At 40.7% G+C, this 24,063-nt stretch overlaps 1 protein-coding gene across 4 annotated transcripts in view; it reads left to right on the top strand.

Moving 5' to 3' along the window:
• TLL1 (tolloid like 1) overlaps nucleotides 1-13,895 on the top strand; it is a 119,514-nt gene extending 105,619 nt beyond the window's left edge. For 3 of the 4 annotated variants that reach the window (XM_083755529.1, XM_083755531.1, XM_083755530.1), the window contains 5 exons: nucleotides 5,538-5,663; nucleotides 6,447-6,574; nucleotides 8,858-9,071; nucleotides 9,588-9,838; nucleotides 11,856-13,895. In XM_083755529.1, the coding sequence (XP_083611655.1) occupies nucleotides 5,538-5,663; nucleotides 6,447-6,574; nucleotides 8,858-9,071; nucleotides 9,588-9,838; nucleotides 11,856-11,990 (854 nt within the window). In that variant the 3' untranslated portion in view covers nucleotides 11,991-13,895. Of the gene's footprint in view, nucleotides 1-1,215; nucleotides 1,336-5,537; nucleotides 5,664-6,446; nucleotides 6,575-8,857; nucleotides 9,072-9,587; nucleotides 9,839-11,855 lie in introns of all 4 variants that reach the window. The other variant, XM_083755532.1, reaches the window with a different exon arrangement.
• The last annotated feature ends 10,168 nt before the right edge of the window (nucleotides 13,896-24,063 follow it).

Genomic DNA, 24,063 nt, shown 5'->3' with positions numbered 1-24,063 from the left:
GATACTAATTTAAAGCACTGACATCTTTTGAAAAATATCTGACAGTGTATACAAAGATGACTTTATGCTTACAAGAGGCAGTGTAAGTTCATATGTTAGAAGTCATTTGTTAGAAGTCAGGATGCTTATCAGGCCACTGAAGTCAGGTTCTGAAGGACTATTATTGTGACTATTGTCGTGTATGTGCTAATAGTGATGAAATAAAGATCCTATGAATCATAAAGAATAAAAAATAATAATTTGGAAAGGTGAATTATATGAAAACATGTCCATCTGGTTGGATTTCTACAGCTCAGTTAGGAAACAGAATCATGGGATCAATAGAGTTTTTTGATTAGAACAAAGAAGATGGCAGAATTGGCCTGGGACTATAGCACTAGTGGTGGGGATTTAACCCTTTTCAACTTCCATTTTTCTAATTTAAACCCTTCTACCAGAAGCTATTATTCGCCCATATGGGGTAAAAGGTTCCCTCCGTATTTTCCCTTTCAGTGTGAATAGCAGCTCCGGGTGTATTTATACAGAGCAAATAGCTCAGATATAAGGGTTGAATCCCTCTACCCAGCTAACATGACGTCAATAAAATCCTCCCAAGACCTTCAAACTTCAGAATAACCCACAGAAAATCCTAATCATAGATCCCCTGCATTGCAGTCCAGTTTGACACTGAGTGACAGCTTCAAAGTCCAGAGTCTGCAAAAGTTTTAATAGGAAAAAATATACTAGGAAACCAAATCTAGAGGATCATTGGATACATAAGAAGAAATCTTAACATATGATAGACTGCAGTGGGTTCAGAGAAGAGTAAACACAGAATTCTACTTCGCCCCCCCAAAAGAAACTTTTATAAATAAATGAAGTATTATAATTTTAATTCTTTAAAATAGCAACAACAGCAGCATCTTATTAATTAGTTTGTTTAATTCCAAGCTGAAAGACACAACCGCTAACATTTCAATGTTCTAGTGACGTTTGTTCTTTGTATGATCAGTTTTGTATAATTGGTTTCGTTCCATTCTGAAAATGAATTCATTTTATTTAACTACCGGTATATGACTGTATATTGGCAGAGGAGGTGGGATTGTAGAATAGCGATGATCATGTTACTATAAACAGATGAAAAGTTATAATGAAACTGCCCTTGAGCAGATTGATGTTTGAAGAATCACTCAGTCACTCATTTTTGGTGCCATCCTGGTACATTTTTTCCTACAGACAAGAGAGCTACCTGCAAGGAGAAAATTTTTGTTTTTGAATCATGCAAGGACTTGATAGAGGTTGCCCCTTCAGGCCAAGTACGTATAATTCACAGACTGGCCTCTGAGGGTCTCAGAGGTATGACCTTATGTCTTGTGAATGGTTAAAATCTAACATATTGCTGAGAATGGATCTTTCCCTTTTATAATTACTGACAGAGAGAAATACACAAAGGATCCATTCAAAACTGGGAGACAGAGTTCCATCTCTTGAGCACAACAAATGGTTTGCATTTAGTCAGCAAAACATTTGTTTCTCTAACTAATCACTAATTTTTTCCCCCTTCTAAGATTTTCAATTTGGAATGCACATGATGGAAAATCTACACTGGCTTATGTAAAATGTAGATAAGACGTTTGCTGCACCATTCACTAACCGTGCCAAACTATTGTATTCTGCTGAAGTTTCACTTTCTGTCCTGTGATCATTATACAACACCGCTAGAGAGGGAACAAAAGATTTGTTTCAATAAAGCAGATATACCTTGAGCAAAACAGCTTTTGACTGAATATACACAAACATGACTTTTCCATTTCAGGTATTTTGATTGAACAGAGAGGGCTTTGATAGCCTCTGAGAAATTAGAGCTCTTTATTCATGGGCCTGCTATTTGTAATAAGTACTTTTGAGCTCACTTTCTATACATTTGACTGGTTTGCTAGACAACTGCTTGTTAAGGAGAAGAAATGCTAGACAGGTCACCATTCCCTGGTCAGTTCTCTGCTTGCCTTTCCCATTACCTTTTGCAGGAGAAAGTTTGTCACAGGATTGCTTTCTAAAGAGATAAAAAGCAAGCTTTCTGACACTAAATAGGTATATCTGTATTGTTGCTCTAGGGTCTAGGATGAACTTCAACAGTCTAAATTGGAATCTTTCCACCAATTAATGCTCATTTGTTTTGGCTGGAGTCCAAAGTCTGCATGTAGTGTTTCTTTGCATGCATCACAGCCTTCTAGGCTTCCTTGGGTATACACAGGGGCTCTTCAGATGCTGGCTTTCCTGATCCCTGCAAGATCACAAATGTAAACGGCACATTTCTATTTAATTAAATTGCAGTCTAGCGTTTAGATTAGTTAACGTTTTCAGAACCCCGCAAGTCAGTAACCTGCTGGCAGACTACATTTGTACTGGGCCAGCAGAAACTTTGCATAGAACTTGGTCCCTTTGTTTTGTTGTAGGGTGACACAAAACTTGTGTCGTTAGCTTATAGAAGGGACTCTCACCAGGAAGTGAGAATCTTGTGTAGTTTTTACAGAGGCTTCCCCATGTGGTGAAACAGAGAGAGAAAATATCTGCAGGAAAAGGAGTACTAGAGAGAGTTATTTCCAATAACTGATGTGTTATTGGAAATATTCTAAGCTTCTTGAAGCGGAGTCTGTGTGGGTCATACATTTCAGCATGTAGGATGTTGGAGTGCTGGACAATACAGCTATTTTGTTCCTTTGGATTACTGTACACAAGTCTCAGTTAAAGAAGAGGGACAAAGAACACAGGGCAAATAAAAAGCTGTTGCCAGAAACTGATGGTAAAAGGCAGCTTGTGCACGTGCAGTGATTTTGGCTGTACCAACTATGACGTAAAATACGTAACTGCATGCTGGTCTTGTTCAGACAATAACACTTCCTTTACTGTGTCCTAATGGAGGGGAGGCCTTTGCCTCCCTAAATCTGCATTTCTGTAACAGCATTGTAGTGCTGTATCCAGCCCCTATTAGCTATAGTTCCCCCTGGAGAGTCCTAAAATGCAATTAATGCATTGCACCTAAACACACACACACACACACACACACACACACACACACACACACACTTTTCAGTATCTTAATACCCAGTCACAGTCACTGCAATCCTATGCATAGTGTCCTTAGGAGTAAGCTCAGTTGAACTCAGTGGAGCTCACTTCACACTGTATAGGTTCAATTTCAGAAGTGGCTCAGCCAGTGGCATTCAGTTGCAAAGCTACCTTCCTGGCAGGTATGTTGCTGCCACTTGTTGAAATGGAGAGGGGGTGAGGTGTCGGAGTCAGGGCTGTGTGGGCACACACTGGCAGCAGTGCCAGAATGGATTTGCCAGTGTGACCACACAGTCCTGAGCTCCCTGCCACCTCTCCCTCTTGGTACGTAGCTGCAATGACGCTGCCCAGAAGTTATCATTGCGGCTCTGCCCCACCAGCCGAGCTGCTTTTGTTCCATCTGTAAAACACATCAAACTTTAACAAAACACCTTAAGCCAGCTGAAACGCAGCCCTTTCACTTTCAACCAGAAATGCCAGCCATTTCGCAAATAAGTGTCACAATTTACACGGCTGGCATGAAGTAGGAGCCCCATCCAAATAAAAAGAAAGAGGTACCCCCCCCTCAGCTTGATGAGCTTCTTCATTCTCTGTGTGAATCTGTTCCTCTATACTAATCTGGAGCTAACAAACTTGAAAGCCTTGTTATCGCCGCATGGCAAGGAAGGCTTGCTGGTAACTTTATCACTCCAGTAGAAGACATCGTCATTCCTGCTCTGAGAAAAGTCCTGGAGCTCTGCTTCTTTTCATTCTGCCTCCACTGTGCCACTGTCCTCCAGTCTCTGATATAACCATCAACAACTCTGATTATTTTAGCTTTGCTGAAAAGAGAGGGCCTTACAGACATCTAGTGTGGCATGTCATTTTGAATATGTTTCAGAAATAAGTCTTGCCAGTTTTGATTTAATGGATCAGCCCCACCTAAAATAATAACAGCTGAATGGGGGCAGCAGTTGCCTCTGTCTTGCTGGAATGACTGCCTGTTAATCTAGTTTGGCTTTTCTCCTTGCAAATGAATTTTTATGCTGTTTAGTTCAGCTCACATTACCCACCCCGCTTTACGCCTAACACACTAAAAGCTTTTTTAGAGGATTACTACTCAGCAAACAGGGTACTACTGCCTGCCATGTTGCAGATTTTCCTGCAATACATAACATCTATTTCTTTCATGTACTGTTTAAATATGTTTTGCTTTCTAAGGTGTTATGCCATGTCCAGATTCATTGCGAACAAAGCGCCTTTGTCACTGTCTCGAGAGGGGAAAACTGTAATAAATCACAATGTATTATTAAGAAGTACCAGCATGTGCTGAGCTTGGAATCTTGTTCAGCCTAATTTTATTTCGTCTCACTTTTGGTACTGCTGCCAAAATGCCACTGGTATAAATCCAATACTTTTGTTTTTGTTTTGGTTTTTTGCGTGCATCTAAATAGTACTGATTAGAACTGCACGAGTCGTGACCCATGAAGCCAAATGCAGCCCTTCAGAGGATTAATCAGCAATGTTTTTGCTTCCTGTTTGGGACTGTAAAGCAAGGGGAGGTTTTGTCAAACACCCAGCATAAACTCAGATGCTGCCACACTTGCTGGTTGGAAATAGAAAATTAGTTATAATTTAAAATTATAAACATGGGCCCATTCCCCCCCCCCCCAGAGAGTCTTTTCTCTTCTGTGCAACCCCCTCCCCCCAAAAAAATGGGTGGGGTCAGGATGAAATGAGAGAAATATAACAAGAGTATGGGGATCAGGAATAAGAAATTCTAGATGTTCACAGAGCAGGGTGTTTACTGAGATGGCACCATCTTCCCCGAAATGCCTCACTTGGATGTACAGTGGTACCTCGGTTTACAAACTTAATCTGTTCTGGAAGTCCATTCTTAAACCAAAACTGTTCTTAAACCGAGGCATGCTTTCCCTAATGAGGCACCCTCTGCCTTTTGGATTCCGTTCTTAGACTGAGGTAAAGTTCGCAAACCAGGACACTACTTCCGGTTTTGCGGCGTTCGTAAACCGAATCGTTCTTAAACAGGACTGTTCTTAAACCGAGGTACCACTGTAGTGTCATTCAAAAGGCATTGTGGTGGAAATTACGGTGACCTTCATTGACCCCTCTCTTCTTGGTAAAGCCATAGTCCCTTGTTTATTTCTAGAATTTATTTTGCTTCCCCTCAGGATGAGGGGAATTTCCCAATGCCTCCCCAGTTTTGTGGCCTGAAGGTGGAGCTGTAAGAGTGAGGTGGCATTTTGGGCTTTGCACTAAAAATTAAATATGGGCAGTGGTTTGTTGGCCTGGGTGTTAATGATTTGCTTGAGAATGGCCATTGCACTAGGTTGCAGGTTGAGCAATGAATGGACATACAAAGGAGGATAAAATGAGTGCCTTGGTTTTTCCCCTTTCTGGACTTAAACGTAACTAAACCATTGTATACCTTATTCTGGAAACTGGAGGAAGATATTCCACTCAAAACAAGTGTCCTGTGTATCTTGTAGATAAGGATGAATGTTCTAAAGACAATGGTGGCTGCCAGCATGAATGCATCAACACTGTAGGAAGCTATGTATGTCAATGTCGCAATGGATTTGTGCTACATGAAAACAAACATGACTGCAAGGAAGGTAAGAAACAGTAGTATGAAAGAGCTGCTTACTTTGAAAGCTTTGCCAGGTTTAGCCTGCATTCAGACATGGGGTTTATTGTGTTACTTTTACTAGTAATAATACTCATGCTTCCTGTCTCAATTAATAAGGACCTTTTACAGTGCATTATGAAATTGTGGCTTTTTGATAGATATACTGCCACATTGCGCTAAATTTTAACATGGCAAAAAAGAACTGTATACTGGGATTACCACCCCAAATTTTGCCACGTGAGATTACAGCACAAACCTCCCATGGTTTTTGGCGTGTTGCAAACAAGTCCCCGCCCCCCGGAAAAACATAACACAGAAATACGCTCTAAATTTTCAATAGTTTCCACCAGATTTCCAGACGCTGCTTTTACACGCTGTGAAAGATCACAGAAAATGTGGCTGATATCTCTTAAGGAAACATCAGGAAAACAAGTTCTGCCTGAACGCTGCCCAAGCCGTTTGGGCATTTGTACCTGTTGCAAGGTGCATTATGGAAAAGTTCTGTATAATTTGTAGTGGACACTGCCATAAATGCAAAGCCAAATGCTAAACTACAACTATGGATTATTGTCTGTTAGACTAAATAATTAGTTTGTAAGTGGCGATGGTGGTGACCATGAAATGGTGGTGACCATGAAATTAGGAGGATTACTAGTCCTGGACTAACTTCCAGACAATTTTGCCATTGCCATGAAATGATGCTTTTCTGTTTACATGGTATACATGTTCATTCAGACTCACTCAGTCTTTCTGTCAATTATTGATGCAGCCGAGTGTGAACAAAAGATCCATAGTCCCAATGGAATTATCACGAGCCCTAACTGGCCTGACAAATATCCAAGCAGGAAGGAATGCACATGGGAAATCAGCGCTACTCCTGGTCACAGAATCAAAATAGTAAGTAGCTTCCATATTATGAGCAAAAGCCCTTTGCAGTTCACCTGTAGATGATCGCAATGTTGTTTTAAGATTAAGATGAGTCATGGTTGAAGGTAGATGGTTAAATATACACAACCAGGTTGAAAAGTTTCCTTCACACCATGATGGGGAATCTGTGGACCTGGTTGTTGACTCCGAGTCTGCTAGCTCTGGAGTCTGTACTCTGAATAGTGGCACCAGGGACCTAGGCGGGGCAGGGCTTGTCAGTCCAACCCCTGCACAGTCTCATCAGGGCTGGCCTTAAGGCAATTGGAGCAATTGCGCCAAATTGGACCATGTGGGCGACTCCTAAGGGGCCCCACACACCAGGGCACTCTAGATGGATTAGATTCTGCAGACTTTGGCTGTGAACTGGGGCCCCACGAAACATTTCAAGTTGGGCCTCAGAGTTTCAAATTGGGCCCCACTGGCTGGCTCTGAGTCTTATAGTTGCTGGGATCGAGTTGTCCTGCCCTCGCATGAAGTCTTGGGTTTGCAATTTTGGGAGAGGGGAGACTGCCTGCTGGGGGGTAGGTGGGCTGGGGAGGCCCCCTAGATTAGAGGCCCTAGGCTTCAGCCTACTTAGCCTATACATAAATCCAATACTTTAGAATGATTAGAGTTATGATTGTGAAAGATTCCCATTATGTTCTCCTTTAGAAAGAGTGTGAAAGTTTTGTTATACCAAGGTCATGGATATGATTCCTATATGGGCCACCTGGATGTTCCTTCATTGCAGGGGGTTGGACTGGATTACCCTCAGAGTCCCTTCCAATTCTGATTCTATGAAACATTTTTTTAGGGATTATTTTCTACAAGTACTATTCTCATGTACTGCATGTGTAATTTAGACAAGAGAAGATCGTCTTCTCATTACCATTCAGATGAGCGAATCCTTAAGCACAGTGCAATACAGAACCTTTTAGATTAAAACGCAACCTAGCTCTCAGTTTGGATGGAATGAGTCCTGTTTTTAACCAGCTTCTTGTGGAGCTTTTTTGTATCCACGAGAGGCCAAATAGCACAATACTTGGTCATATGAGAATAGTCTGGTTGAACAAAATTTATGAGTAGCAACTGGGATAGTTGTACAGCTGTTTTATGGTGCATCTGCAGTTTCCTTCTATTACAGATGCCTAATCTTCCTAAAAAATAAAAGCCAGGAAAGTATTGGTGTTTCAATTTGCAGAGCTTTGTGATTATTCTGACTGTTTTCTCTCCACTGCCAAAACATCGGCACTTGAGCTACATAAAGTTCCTCAAGGCCAGCTGTTAACATAAACTGGCATCACATTGTACTTTGGATGGCTTCCACTGGGGATTCAGTAGATTAGAGCTGCTTTATTGTCCCAGACACAGCTCGACAGCAGTTCTGTTTGCTCTCCACTTGACTTTTGTTTGGTTTCGTCGCTTTTAAAATATTGCCTCTGAATATATGCCTTGCTGTACTGGAAAGTTCCTCAGATGCTCCTGCTCCCTGCCTGATGGGACTGGGGCAGGAGGGAGGAAAGCGAGGAAAAAGATGTGGGGAAGCCCATGCCAGGCATGCGTCAGAACAGTATGAAAGGGAACCTTCTTTCTTTTTAAAACTGATGTGAAATGGCCTTTTCATAAATAGTTTTCAGGTTGCAACTCTAAACACTCTTAGAGTAAGCCCCATTGGCCACAGTGTTCTTAACCTGAGATACCACTTTAGCAGAAAGGACTGTAAGCTGTTTTTATATGCAATGATGGCAGCAAGAATATTATTGGAAGCAAGAAGAAATGGATTGTCCTGAATGAGTCTCTTCTTTAACATTTAATTTAGTATACAAGGTTGTTGTTTTTAAAAAACAGACTAACTTCTGCTGTGATGGTACAATTGCATTCAATGAGAACCTTCTGACCACGGAAGACTTTTGATCTGGTGAAGGAATCCCTTTGGCAATCCAGGAAAGGAGGCATTTTGTGTAGATTCCGTACTGGCTTTTCAGCTCCCTGTACCCCCACCCATCTGCTCCAGATGGTTGAGGGACTCTCTGGAAGGAGAAATGGGCAAAAATGGCTCCTTCCTATCCTTTTAGGAAAGGTACCATGACCACAGGAGAGTCTGGATCCAACCCACTTTCTTTGTTAGTTCATTATTACACTACTTATAAAAGTTGCATGCCATTAAAAATCAAAAAAGGCCCAGAGTAGCAAAACCATAGCATGGACCTGACCTCAGGTTCACATTCAGAACACACCTGAAGTAATGGATCAATACTTTGTTAAACTTTTCAGGTTTTTAATGAGTTTGAAATTGAGCAACATCAAGAATGTGCCTACGACCATTTGGAAGTTTTTGATGGGGAAACGGAGAAGTCACCAATTCTTGGACGTTTGTGTGGAAGTAAGATACCGGATCCACTTGTCGCTACTGGAAATAAGATGTTTCTTAGGTTTGTCTCTGATGCATCAGTACAGAGAAAAGGCTTTCAAGCTACTCACACTACAGGTATGAAAATAATTCCCACTACTTTTGTTGATAAATGTTTAAAACTGTTTGGGGCCAAATTTTAATCTGGGCTGCGTTTCCATTAAGCAAAAAGGGGAGCAAATATTAGTTATATGTTCCTAATACAACATTATTGCCTGTGCTTCTAATGCCCTCCGTCTTTTTATTATCGGTGGAACAAAAACTGGTAGTATTGACCATCTTGTTGAAGCCAATGTGCTTTTTAATGAAGATGAAATACGGGGCTTCAACACTGGAAGCACATTGCATCCTTCAGACACTCAAAATTCTGTTAGAAAAAGCAGCTGCCAACATACTAATGTCTGTTATTTTTTCCAGGTCAAATATTAATTCTAGTTTCTTCTTATTTCAATTCCTTGGTTTATACTGGCCCCTAGCGGTGGTTCTAATATCATTCTCACCACCATGATGATTCAGAAACACAGGGTGGTTCTTTTTAAAACAAGATCAGAAGAAGTGTATATTTGGGTTTTTTTTCTTCCTTACTTTGCACAGAGTGTGGTGGTCGTCTGAAAGCTGAGAGCAAAGCAAGAGATCTCTACTCTCATGCTCAGTTTGGTGACAACAACTATCCAGTTCAAGCGGATTGTGAATGGCTAATAGTATCAGACCGTGGTTACCGAATAGAGTTAACTTTTCAGACTTTTGAGGTGGAGGAGGAAGCAGACTGTGGTTATGACTACCTAGAGCTCTTTGATGGTCATGATACAACTTCTCTGAGGCTTGGTCGGTTTTGTGGATCAGGGGTATGTAATCTTGAAGTTATTCCAATGATAAAGACTCTTCCAAATATGAATAAATAAAATGACTATCTATGGATGTGAGATATAGACGTTAACAACTTTTTGTTGTCTGTCGAAGGTGGCGCTGTGGGTAAAACCTCAGCACCTAGGACTTGCCGATCGCATGGTCGGCGGTTCGAATCCCTGCGGCGGGGTGCGCTCCCGTCATTCGGTCCCAGCGCCTGCCAACCTAGCAGTTCGAAAGCACCCCCGGGTGCAAGTAGATAAATAGGGACCGCTTACCAGCGGGAAGGTAAACAGCGTTCCGTGTGCTGCGCTGGCTTGCCAGATGCAGCTTGTCACGCTGGCCACGTGACCCGGAAGTGTCTGCGAACAGCACTGGCTCCCGGCCTATAGAGTGAGATGAGCACACAACCCTAGAGTCTGGCAAGGTTGGCCCGTACGGGCAGGGGTACCTTTACCTTTACCTTTTTATACAGAAGAAAGAAACACACCCCTATCCACATTATCAAAACCTGCTTTTTAAAAAACCTCTTCTGAGTTTAAAAGCAGGTTGCAGTGCAGTGATAGGGTTCCCTATTTGAGAAAAAAAGAAGTATCAAAGCCCCACTGCTTCTGCTTAGCAAAGTGTATGTAAAGGGATGTATTGTACTTCTGCCAGTGTTTTGGCCTTTATAACCTACATGCTCATTGAAGTTAACAAAATTAAGTAATACCTGTTTTGACAAGGCTGCTTTTATTCTTCAAGGTGAGAAAAGTCAAACAGTAAGCAAAGGAGCTATACATACATAGAAAACCCAGAATTTTAGAAACTCATTCTGCTTTCATCACTGAATGCTAAAAGCAAGACATGATATAAAATCCAATTTTGTGTTTCCTTCGTGAAAGCCATCTAGTTCATTTAATATTTAATCAAAACTAAATTCATTATATTTCCCTGAACTTGCTTTTAAAGAACTTTTTCTGAGAGATGAAACTAAACAATTTCAGAAGGTTCTGTGCATGGGTTTTCCACATTAAGAGAAACTTACGAGGAACTTTTCAATATGAGTTAGTTTATTTCAAGTAGAGAACTGTTCCAAGGGGGAATTAAACTCTTCAAATAAAGTTTTAGTTGGGTGTAATGGAAAGGAGAGTATAGTATGTGCCTTATGGGTAGCACAACATAGTGGTGGGCACCTGAAGTTTGAAACTATAGTTATCTCTTAGCATGGCCCTCAGACAAGATAGGGCAAGTATCAGTATCAGAGTTACTGAGTGCACAGTATACAAACACTGATGTAGGGGGGTGGGGAATTGTTGAAGCAAGTGATGATAGTAATTGGGGCCATCCACAAACACTATTTCATAGGATGCTTAAAAGCTCAGGACTGCAAATCTTTGGAGAAAGATCATGATATATTAAAGGGAGGAAATTAAATTTAAAGGTAGTACGTTGAATGAAAATCTGCTAAAGGGAAGGATTTTCTGTACTGCATCAATAGCTAGAAGACAGATTTTTGCCATGAGGACAAAAAATAGACACAAACTACATAGATTTCCATGATTTTTTGTTCACTTTTTTTTTTTTAGCTCAAAGCTGTCTTTCAGATGAAGTATGCTAAGCAGAGAGTGTCTGCTTAATTCTTTCCCCCTTTAAGCTCAAAGTTGCCCTTCCCAAGTTGCTTTTACCACAAAGGGGAGAGCAATTCTGAGCTGAAAAATGACAGGTGTAAGGGTACAGCAACCACACACCCATTACTGTTCCAATCATATATAGCCTGGTTCCAGGCTGCTTTAGTTTTAAGCAGCAACAGCAACAGCAACACAGAATTCTAAAGCTCTGCTTGGTGTGTAGTTTGAGCCTCAGAAGCAAGCATGCTCTCAAAGCACTACTCCGTTCAGTGTTGATAGCAGAACAAACATCAGCAGACTGTGGCCTCGTCTAGAGAAAGGAAGCCCACACTGTTAATTGTTGCAACATGCTTAACTGTGCTCATGGTAACCTTGGCAACCCCCTTTTTTTCCCCTTTCCCTGCAGCCGCAAGAAGAGATTTATTCGGCAGGTGATTCTATTTTACTTCATTTTCACACGGATGATACAATCAACAAGAAAGGATTCCATATACGATACAAAAGCATAAAACATCAAGACAGTGTTCACACCAAAAAATAACAGAAGATCCCTTAGGCCACAGAATGAGACAGAAAGAGTGACTGTTGTGGAGAGAGGGGGGATGGGTTTTGTTTTGTGTTGTTTTTTTTAAAGACTGACATTCTTAGTAAACAAACACTTTTACACCATGCGTCCAAACTGAAGGAAACCTGAAACATCTCACTGCTAAATATATTCCTATTCTAGAGGAACAGACATTATAGCGATGATGTGTGGTCTCAGGCGTGGCTGTCTCTGCAAAGCCAGTGGAGGGGCGCAGCATGCTTCCAGGGAGACTATAAGAGCTTTTTGCTCACAGCTTGACAAATGTCATAGTTGCCTGCATACTCAACCAGTTAAGATCCAGGGAAAGGGACCCTGCAGACTCTTGACAAGTGACTGCTGTCCAGGAGGGGGGGGATGGAAAATGCCTACCTTCTGCAGGTCATGCACTCAAAAAACAAACAAATGCTGTCCTTATATTTTTCTTATTTTAATTACTTTGGTGATATATCCAAGATACAGTGAATGCAAAGAAAAGTCAGGAAAAAGGGAAGGGGGATCTTCTGAGATTATTATGCACTCGTAATTCATCTGTCCCACCAACGCATTAATGTCATGAAAACTGGAAAACTACATCTGCGAAATCGTTGAAACTTTAGAGAGTTGATCATAGCAACATATTGGAATGTCTGAAGCGTTATACATTCACCATCATTATGGGAACATCCAGACTTTGGATGTTGTCATTTACTGAGGACATTGAGTTTATTATTGCTGAAGGACTCCATACCTGCTGACCTCTTAAATTTTACACTAAGTACTCATGAGAACGAATCTTTTACAAGCCTGCTGTGGACCTTTATTCAATAAACAACAGAAGTAACCAGGGCCAGGATAATCCGAAACACCAGTTAATGGATTTCGTTTCAGTCATAATGAGCTGCTGCTCAGCATTTCCTTGAAAATGTTTGTGAATGGTTTCATTTTATTTTTTAATTTTAAACCAGTCAAAATGAATATTAAAAAGTTGGTTTCCAAAAACGTATTTCTCAGCAATTGGGGACAAAGGGGGTGGGTGGGTGTTTTCTGGAAATAAGACTTTTGTGATGGCAAAGATAATTTCTATGGTGCTATTCCATGAACATGTTATAAAAAAAAAATAACCACAACGCAAGATGTTTTAGATCTTTTGAGCCAACAATCTGCAGATCATGAATGTCTCACTATGCCTGGCTGCATCTTAAGAAGAACAGACTTTCTAAGCATGTGAAAAAGATAATTGCAATGGCAGCACTAGCCCTGTGGAACAACTACTACTATTGCCTTAGAATTCTTGCACATGATCATACAGATCTTTCTGTAGATACATCCAATTTGATAAAGAACTTGACAATTTGAACATTTCACGTGTGTGTTCACAAAAGTGATCCACGAGCAAATTCCCATCTGCAGAGCAAGATCATCAGTTGTAAATACAGTGGACTTCCTATTGATGTAGAAATAAGTACTTTTAGGAGAAACTATTGTATGTGCTTTAGGCCATACATGGCTTTAGTCACAATGTATATGCATCATGTAAGTATGTATGAATGAGTGCTTTAAAAAGAGTGAGATGTGTTGTGTACGGATGGACAGGTAAATTGTATTTCATGTGCCAAGTTCTACCAGAATTCGGATTGACTGTAGCAACTTCCTTTAAAGGTTTCATAAGCAGGACTTCAATAAAGAATCCAAGAGCTAATGAAATGTTACGTTTCATTTAAAAGAACTATTTTGGTATTATTTGATGCTGATTGCTACACCACTTAGTTTTTGTTTCCTTACCACAATCATACACTGGCATTAATAAATGTGTTGTTGTTGTTGTTGTTGTTGTTGTTTTTTAAAAAAATAATATTAAAATAAAACTAAGCATGTGCAGGTCTCATTGGTATGTTGTTTCTGTATCACTCCTTTCATCCTCCAAATGACATAAATGTCAAGCGTGCCTCCTAGCCAAAGGAATGCACACAGCAGAGAGTATATCATCATAGGTAACACTTATAGTCACTTCTACAGCTCTGGATATCTACGCACACCAGTCTAGCATCTAGGCAGCTGTTCCCAGGTCTGTGTTCCATAGAGCCATTGCAGCAAGAGAAGACCACTCCCTCTCCCCCCATTTACAAACCTTTCCCCGACGGGCTGTGCACCTTTGTGGAAGCTTCCTCTGCTCATCCCTTTTCAATCCCCTCCTGGTTCTGGGAGACAGTGGTTGTCTGGTTGGAAAAGACCTGTGGCAGGTTCTTCTTGGTGGTGGTTCCCTGATTGTGGAGTTAAGTGCCTTAGTTTCCCTATTAACCTTTAGGAGAAATTTAATCAACATTTTTGTTTACCTAGGGATTTGATGGCCAAATGTCCTCTGGAAACTCTAAGAGTTGATTATTGTTTTTAGGAGCTTTTGAATGTTTTTAGAAGGTTGCTTTAAATAGTATGTGCAGTTCCTTTTCTCTTTATTCATATGAATGGAATGCATCAGTAGCTATCAGGCATAAGGGTAGTTGAACTTATCATCAAAAATGTTCTGAGCAGGCTGTGAACAGGCTTTTTACCATGTCAATTATGTCAAGAGTCTACAAATTACCCTTCGCTCCATCTTGACACGGGTTGTGTTTTGTCATGATCCACTTAAGTAAAATTTAACACGAAACCTATTTCTCGTTTTTGATGGCACTCTTTCCCCATTAGAAATAACTTTGAGTAATATGACACCTTCTCTGCAGTTGCACTTAATCCTCCAAAGGGCAGTGATGGCTGGAGGCAAAGGGATTTACTACAAAAAAGATGTTCAACTGCAGCACATTACCGACAAGTTATATTGGGCTTTGCTGCTTCTCTTGTACTTAGAATTTTTAAATTTATTCTTAGTTGTTTTTGTTGTTTGAACAATGCCCCTGCCTTTGTCTCCAGTGGGAGGGAAGTGAATTATTCCCGTTCCAGGGCTGGCAGATGTATTCCCCTATTTTGGGGGGGTTGGCATGTCAAGGGATTGAGGAAACTATGGCTCCTTCAGGTCCATGCGTTCCCCTGCTCTGCCCTTGTCAACCTTTAGTGATGTCAGAAGTCCAAGGTTGGTGAGACAAGGGCTGCAGGGTTGGCGGGTGTTTCATTGAGGATCCAAAGACTGACCACTCCACCCTTGTTAGATTCAAATTTATGACCTAGAATATGAACACACAGTTGCTGAACTACATTTTGTTAAAGCCTATGCTTAATTCTCATCCTCAAAAATGTTTCTTATTTAGCTTATTAAATGTTGGTATATTATAAGGTCTGTAATGCATTAAAAGTGATAGTGTGGGGGGTGGTAAGAAACTCATGTTAACATTCCGTAAGGTGACTGGTTTAATTAATCAACCAGCATATTTTGGATATACACTGAGAAATCTAAAAGCACTTCATGCATTTTGTTCTCATTAACCATGATCAGACCATCAGTTAAGGAATTCAGTAGCACTGCCATAAAAAGGGGCTGATAGTGGATGGTACTCAGAATTCAGGCAACACCTAAAGGCACCTCATCTTAACCAGCAATGCGGTCCACTTCATCATTTGGTGTCTGTTGCCTAAGACTTAGCTGCAATGGTGCACCAGTAGAAAAATGGCCCATGATCTTCAGGCTGGTTTTGAATTATAGAAAGGAAATATAATTTTGAGGTCATGCTTAATCTTAAATATTTCTTCATCGGTGCCTTAACAAATATTCACCACTATTTGTAACAGCATGCTGGGGAAGAGGAAATGAAAGAACTCTCCGCATGTGATGGTCCAGCCTAAAATATGAGATAAAGTTTTCTTTAGGAATCCAGTCTCGAGTGTCTTTTTGAAACAGATTAAAATATCACAAACCCAACATAAAAGTTTACATTTATTATTAGTTTTAGAACAATAAATTATAGGCACCTCTGAACAAGAAAGATCTCGTTGTCTAGCAAAATGGTTTACAAGGATCTGGAGAGTATTAAAAGTGGGGGGAAATGTAAGGATGTTAAGAAATATCTACTCGGAATGGCTGACATCTCCAAAGTATGGAGCAAAATCAGACATGGTCAAATCATGCCAAAATGGACAAATAAATCTGTTTCTTCAATTTGTGGCTGTAGACCACAGAACATTCTCCCTTGCTTGCTCTCCCCCCCCCCCTTTCCAGATGTAAGACTCTTTTGAAACACTGCATCTGTGGTTTTTGGGTTGTTGTTGCTGTTGTTTTTAACCCAGACCTTTTTTCAGCACTGATATTCCACAGTCATTACCTGTGTTATAAAAGTTTGATTATGTATTTTCAAGACTATATAAAGGTTTTGGGACGCTTCATAACATACATACAGCATCTTTCATTTAAACTGATATGGTACAGCTGACCTCAATGGAGCAAAGGTGTAACATTAACCATACTGACTTAAAAATAATTTATGTTGGAAATGACTTATAGTCATGCTTACAAGTTCTGGTACTAATATGATCAACTGCAGCTGTTCTGAGTCAAATGATTTTATTTTTTTAAGCTGGGCAAGTGCCAGGATTCAAACCCTTTACATATGCTGAACATGGGGTTTGTGTGACCTAAAGGGCAAATTTGGTGCATGCTATGAGGGAACTGCAGGGAAATCAATGAGATCAGCAAAAAAGATCACTATTTTAATAGTGAAAGGTCAGTGTTTTGTGTGATACTGCTTGATTCCTGTAAAAGTTTCCAGGTAAGACCTGCTGCTCCCTATGACAGATTGATGTTGCCTCTGTCTTTACCATTTTCTTCCTCACAGCTTGATAGGAAGCAAAGAATAACACAAGGCAATTGACAACATTTTATTTAAATCCCTAAAGGAGTTTAAGTTCTCAATATCCCATTCTCAATATCCCGTGCCACAATCAAGTGCAGATTTATGAAGCGCTTCCAGACAGGCTGCTCATTTGCCCGAAATGTGGTTGCTATCATACACTTTCTGTAGAGTGCAATTATCCCATTACGTTTCTAACCACACAAAAAACAGATATGGGAAAGTAATGGGGAAATAGCAGTGGATAGTGCAGAATAACACCCGCTAGTTGCATAAGCACTACATGAGCATATCAGGATGAATGCTGAATAAACAGCTGGAGTTGTATACCCTCTGCATATTTTGGGGGGAAATATTGACGTGAATGCTGGTCTAGAAAGTCCCCATGACACCTGGGGCACTTCTCGACTGCCTCTATTTTGGGTTGGGATTGAGTCACATGCCAGTAAATTCAGGTTGTGCAATTGAAGCCAATTTGGAGCTCTTGCAAAACAACCCCCCTTCCCCTCCCCCAAATCTGACTTTTTATGATAAGGGGAAATGCTTTCGAAACTGTGGAATAATGCATGCTTGGCACAGCACCATATATATATATATATTTATTTATTTTTAAATATTTTTTATTAACAATTTTTGTTTGAATCACAATACCAATAAAACAGTACAATATCACATCTCTTAACATAGATCTTTTCACTTCTTTGGACTCCCTCGCATCTCCTGCTCCTGCGTTCCTGGTTATAACTTTATTCAGCAAATTTATCCCCTTATTTCTAATCTTCATATCTAATTTTCCAATGTTATATCTCTAATTTTGACTATCATTTTATTCAAATCTTAAAAAGTTTAGATATAACCAACATATTCCAAAATTTTTATCATTTCTTAAATTTGTCTTACCTTCATAATTCACTTCCTTAAACTCAATGGTGCCAAGTTGTTTATACTCTAGCATCCTTCTTAACATTCATACAATTTACAATATTTTTGTAAATAAATCTTAAATTTCTTCCAATCTTCTTCCACCGTCTCCTCTCCCAGGTCTCGGATTCTGCCGGTCATCTCAGCCAGTTCCATATAGTCTTTCAGTTGCATCTGCCCATCTTCCAGTGTGGGTAGATCTTGTGTTTTCCAATGCCTAGCGACAAGTATCCGTGCTGCTGTTGTTGCATACATAAAAAATGTTCGATCTTTCTTTAACACATTCTGGCCGACAATACCCAAAAGAAAGGCCTCTGGTTTCTTAGGGAAGGTATACTTAAATACCTTTTTCAACTCATTATATATCATTTCCCAGAAAGCCTTCACTCTAGGGCAAGTCCACCAGAGGTGAAAGAATGTTCCTTCGTTTTCCTTACATTTCCAACATTTATTATCAGACAAGTGGTATATCTTTGCAAGTTGGAACAGCACCATATAACCTCCCCACAAATTTTATACAAAGCAAATAAACTGAATGCTCGATAAACAGGCTATCTGAAGCAAATTTAAGCACCATGATTTCATTGAGTTTCATTTATACACGTTTTGAGCACTTGCTGGATTCTGACCCAGGAATTTGCTATTTGCATTTTCAGAAGACAATTGTGTGTTTTTGTTTTTGTTTTTTTTAAAAAAATTAATAAACTGTCTGCCCCAAAGGTAAATGTGACCTGCTTTCTTTCTTTCTTTAGGACATTTCATTTGCAAGAAGTATAAATGCTCTTGTCCAAATGTTAACTGTTCCTTGTGAAGGATATCATTTTCTTGCTTCCTTCGGATGTGCTTTCTCATTGAAATGCCAGAGATAAACTTGCTGGAGAATTTCCCCCAGAAGGCTGCTTTTCTCTTCCTCTTACTGCTGTTTTCTATTTCCCCGTGGAGGGGAGGAAATCAGTTTTCATAGGGCCAAACAATAGGCTGTACTTGCATTGTGCGTGCCTGAAGCCTGACAGGGTCTTTTCTTTTAAAATTCACATTGGGGCAGCAGGATTGACAGGATAGTAGCAGCACTAAGAACGGGCTGGGGGAAAGGAGGTGGTGTTTAGCTTTTTGCCCACATAACACCACTCTAAATTGCTCCCCCCTCAAGCAGCTTTCCCTTCAAAGGTTTCAAATATATACTTTTGAAACACTAATAGGGAGGGAAGTCATGACTGGTCCTGTTGGCTAGGGATGATGGGAGTTGTAGTCCAAAAACAGCTGGATATAGACCAAGTTTGTCCATCACTCGTCTATATGCTTTGAAATAGGTAGCAAGTCAATAGATATGTTCACGTTTCATCTACTATGTTAATCTGTGCCTAAAAACAGGTTTGTCTAAAAGTGATGCTAATCACTGATTTTATCTGTAATTTTAAGATAGAGTTTATATTTTATGTAAACCATTCACAGGTTTTGATGATTAAAAATATACTTTAAAATTAGCAATAAAATCAGCAGATAAAACCAAGTTAGCTTAAAATCAGTACAAAGTACTTTATAAGAGGCACAGATTACTGTAGCAGATGCAATGTGAATTTATCTCTTCACTTGTTACTTATTTCAAAGCACATACAGGAATTTTCCATGGGTCTTCAACATTGAAGATACACTATATGCCTTCAGATTCCAAAGCAACGATCCTATGCACAGTTACATGACTGTAAGGTCTATTTAACATAATAGGATTTGGTTCTGAGTAGACATAGATAGGCCTGGACTGCATGGGAACATAGTGCTCTGTTAGTAGGCTTTTGTTTCTCCCAACATACCCAACAAATGGTCGGAGGGGAGGGACTAATATTCCTCAAATTAGGAAAGAATCAAAATGTTCTTATAGTAATTGTTATTATAAAATGAAATAGTCTCCAGTTATTATGAATTGGAGCTCAGGCTTCACCCTTAGGTTGTTCTTGTGGTTACTTGTGTTTTTCTATGTAGTTTTGCGCCAGCCTCTTGCTCTGAGCTTACATAGTGAGTAGCCTTGCCCGATATATTCACCAGTCCTGATAGCACTTCATAGTCTGGTTCATACAGCTTTGGAAGTACTGTAGTTCAGAACTTTCCTTCTTGAGATAGGCTGCCTTTAATTTTGAAGAGCTCTGAACTTAGCCTGTGTGCTTGAAAAGGTTTTAGGAAGCCATAAAACGTATGTCTGTAATCCTATAGCAGATTTGTAATTAACGGAGAGTACTTCAGCAACAGATCAGAGGAGATGTGTCTGTGCTGCCAAAACAAAACTACTCACTACTTTCAGACTGATTCCAAGAAGATTGCTTTACTTGAACACATAGTTCTAACCATTATTTTTCATACTAGCCATCTGCTGCTTCATCACTATGAATTAATGGGGGCAAATTGCCTACAATATCCACATTTGACCCCCAACATTGTTGGATGAGTGCCAGTAAACTGAGTTTGAATCCTGTGAAGATGGAGGTTCTGTGGGTAGGCAGTTCCCATTTCCAGAAGATAAGTCACTTGTCTGTTCTGGATGGGGTTGCACTCCCTCTAAAGGAGCAGGTACATAACTTGGAGGTACACCTGGATACATCTTTGTCATTGGAAGCCCAAGGGACCACTGTGGCCTTTTACCAGCTTTTACCAAAGGCTGTACCTGGACTGGGGTAAACAGGTCAATGTAGTGCAAGCACTGGTAACCTCCCAGCTGGATTACTGTAATACGCTCTGCGTGGGGCTGTCCATAAGCTCCAGCTAGTGCTGAATGCAGCAGCTGGACTGTTGATGGAGGCAGATGACCAACAGCATGTGGCACCTCAGCTAAAACATTTATACTGCCTGTCCATATGCTACCAGGTTCTAGGCAATAATATTGCTTGCATCACCAAGTAGGATGTTGTGAAGTGAAAAGAGCAACTGCTACATCATTCATGGTCACAAAGCTGTTCAAACAAGCACATGGAATATTCAGGGTTTTTTTTGTTTAGTCGTTTAGTCATGTCCGACTCTTCGTGACCCCATGGACCAGAGCATACCAGGCACTCCTGTCTTCCACTGCCTCCCGCAGTTTGGTCAAACTCATGTTCGTAGCTTTGAGAACACTGTCCAACCATCTCTTCCTCTGTCGTCCCCTTCTCCTTGCGCCCTCTATCTTTCCCAGCATCAGGGTCTTTTCCAGGGAGTCTTCTCTTCTTATGAGGTGGCCAAAGTATTGGAGCCTCAGCTTCACGATCTGTCCTTCCAGTGAGTATTCAGGGCTGATTTCCTTCAGAATGGAGAGGTTTGATCTTCTTGCATTCCATGGGACTCTCAAGAGTCTCCTCCAGCACCATAATTCAAAAGCATCAATTCTTCAGCGATCAGCCTTCTTTATGGTCCAGCTCTCACTTCCATACATCACTACTGGGAAAACCAAGGCTTTAACTATATGGACCTTTGTTGGCAAGGTGATGTCTCTGGTAAATCTCAGACCTACTTCTGAGTTTCCCACCACAAATCCAAAGTGAAGAGGCCAAGTTTAATGGGTGGTGGTGATCTCATCTGGTTTTTTAAAATCCCCATGGTGAGGCTACATCTCCAAGGAGAGTCCAAAACAAGTGGAACGCACAAGATTAGTGAAGGCTGTATTAAAGTGTTTTCATCCTGCCTTTATGGCAACAGACAACAATCAGACAACAAACCACAATAAAAATCATAAATTAACAATGAATAAAACATCAATTCTAAACCTACTGCTGCTCATTTTTATCAAGTGATCCAGAATTCTGGTATTATGAAGGACTGAATGAAATCTCTACTATCCACTTTCCCCCTATCATACATAGTGTTCTAATCTTGTCATGTCTCTCTTCAGTTATTTCCTCCTCAGTTGAACAAAGCCCTAAACATTTTAGCCTTTCCAAGATACTTAACATCCACCCACCCACACCTGACAATTTCAGTTGTTCTTCTTGGTACATTTCCCAGTACTATCATATCCTTTATGAGATGGTGCATCCGCTGTATTCCAGGTGTCACTTGTAACCAGGTCTGGTGGAGAAAGATGGTCCATTCTATGTAGAAGAGCCAACCATACTGACACATGAATATTTCTTCAATCCTTGTGATGGGTTACAGGGTCCTCTACTGCACCCCAAGGCAGCAGCTTATTCTGGGGGGGGGGGCACAGGGCAGGCAGTGGGTCTCAAACAGCAGCATCCACTCTCTCATTCCTCAGCATCTGCTGCCTAATGGTGGGGACAACCCTAGCGGCACCATAGTATCATGGGCCAGGAGTCAGCTTTGCCTGCTGAACAGCAGCCTGAAGGGGGAGAAGGCAGAGTGACTCCACCTGCAGCTGATCAGCCTTCAGGGACACAGTGGAAAAGGCACTGGTGAGAATCATCTGGCTTCAGCCTTCTTAAGCTATGCTTCCAGCAGCAGTCAGATGCTGGTAACAACACTTGTAGTTTCTGGTTCTACCTTGATGCTTTCTGCTTGTCTTGACCCCATGACCATCGGATTCCCTGACCCCTGGACTGTCTGACCACATGGATTGCTGTTCATCTGACCCTAGGACTGGGCCTGACTTTGGATGATGCCTCTGAGACTCTTCTGGTTATCTGGCCTCCCTACTCCACAGATCTTTGCATGTTGCTGCTCAGCAATGAGACTACGACACATAGATTTCGGTAAATACATAATGATACCAGTAATTGCATTTTCAATCCCTAAGAATTTCCAATGTTGAGTTTGCCTATCCCTCACTATTGCTGTCCACTGAGTTGACTTTTCCAGTGGATGCTCTACCATGACTCCAAGGTCATCCACCTATTTAGCCTTCCTTAATGTATATGTGCAGGTGGGATTCCCCTCCCTGCCTCTACATCCATCACTTCACATACAGTATTCTGTCTCTTTTGTCATTTAGCTGTCCACTCCTTCAGAATATAGCAATTTTCTTGGATTCTTCATCTGTTTTGGAGTTCACCATTCCTGAGTTACATGGTTCTAGATTAGGGTAGCCGATACAATGTCCTTTCTATATAATTGGACTCCAACTCCCATCCGCCAACATGGCCAGTGGCTAGGTGTTGGCTCATCCATTCTGGATATTTTATTAAATAATAAATAAATAAAGAGTACTGATCCCCACAACCTAAGTGCTTATGACACGGCTGTTTTGATTACCCTAATAGGCAGCACTGGATGATTTCCCAGTGGCCTGGTTGGCTTGATGTTTATGTACTTTTCTGCAGTGACTGGTGAAGTGTGAAATGTTTGCTAAATCACTCCATAGATTCAGCAGTGGGTATGCTTGAAAGCAGTTTGAGGTGGGCTGGGGGGAACACCAGACAAATTAAGGAGCTCTAATGCATCTTGGAGTGGCATACTGAGAATAAAAGTAGTGAGCATTGCATCCAAACTAAGTTAATCAAACTTATTCCCGGAAGTTTCATGCAAGCTGTTAAAATGACTTCAGCTGAGGTTTCTAAACAACTGAGGCCACTCTCTGGTGAACACGAGCACTGAGCATCCTTAATAATGTGTTCCAAATTTCACAACAAAACAAGGCCTGGTTCACATCTGCTGCTGTTAAATATTCTGATAAGTCATCCACTTACAAATTTTTGTGTGTTTCCTATGGCAATTTTTTGAAAGTATACTGTGAGTGTCACAACACAGACCAACAGTCCCTCATCCCAACAGTAGGAAATAAGGAATTCTGCTTATGCAAATATGGAAGCACAAGAGTGAGAGAGGCATCCTACTTATTAGATAGGTTAAGGTTAATGATTTTTAATTCACAAACCATATCAAAACCATGTTTTGGCATTTCATGAACAACCCTCAGACCTACATACTCTCCCCTCCCCTTGTGTGCTTCCTTTGGCCTGATTCAGCTGGGCTCTTTTTATGCATTTACATTATAGGAGCCTTCCAGGTTGTGACCATAGAATTCTATCCTGTACACCTCCTGCCTGTCCCTGATTCATTTAGTGAAGCTCATGCACGATCAGCAGTGGATGGATTATGCCTGAAAACTAATAATACAAGTCTTTTAATTATTATTCTTTTGTGGGGAGGCACTATTAATTTGCTGTGAGGAGCATTTGAGCAGAGCCCATGGTACATTCTAAAAGAGCAACAGGCAACAAAAGGGGGTGTATTTTGGAAAATGTGCTTGAAGCGCAGTGGTACGGTTGCATTTTTCATCTCGGCACTGACCTTCCTGACATAATGTAAAAATAAATGGAGCAAAGCAAATTACCAGGGAAGCCAGGCATGTTCTTGGTTTGGCAACCCTGAAGCACTTGTTTATTCTATGGTGCTTTAGGGAAGGAAGCCCCCAAGGCTTTGTAATACCCATAACA

This window comes from Podarcis gaigeae, assembly GCF_964106915.1.
Source record: "Podarcis gaigeae genome assembly, chromosome: 9".
NCBI classification, from domain to species: domain Eukaryota; kingdom Metazoa; phylum Chordata; class Lepidosauria; order Squamata; family Lacertidae; genus Podarcis; species Podarcis gaigeae.
The sequence above is the reverse complement of the archived record's forward strand: the minus strand, read 5'-3'. Positions and strand labels throughout refer to the sequence as shown.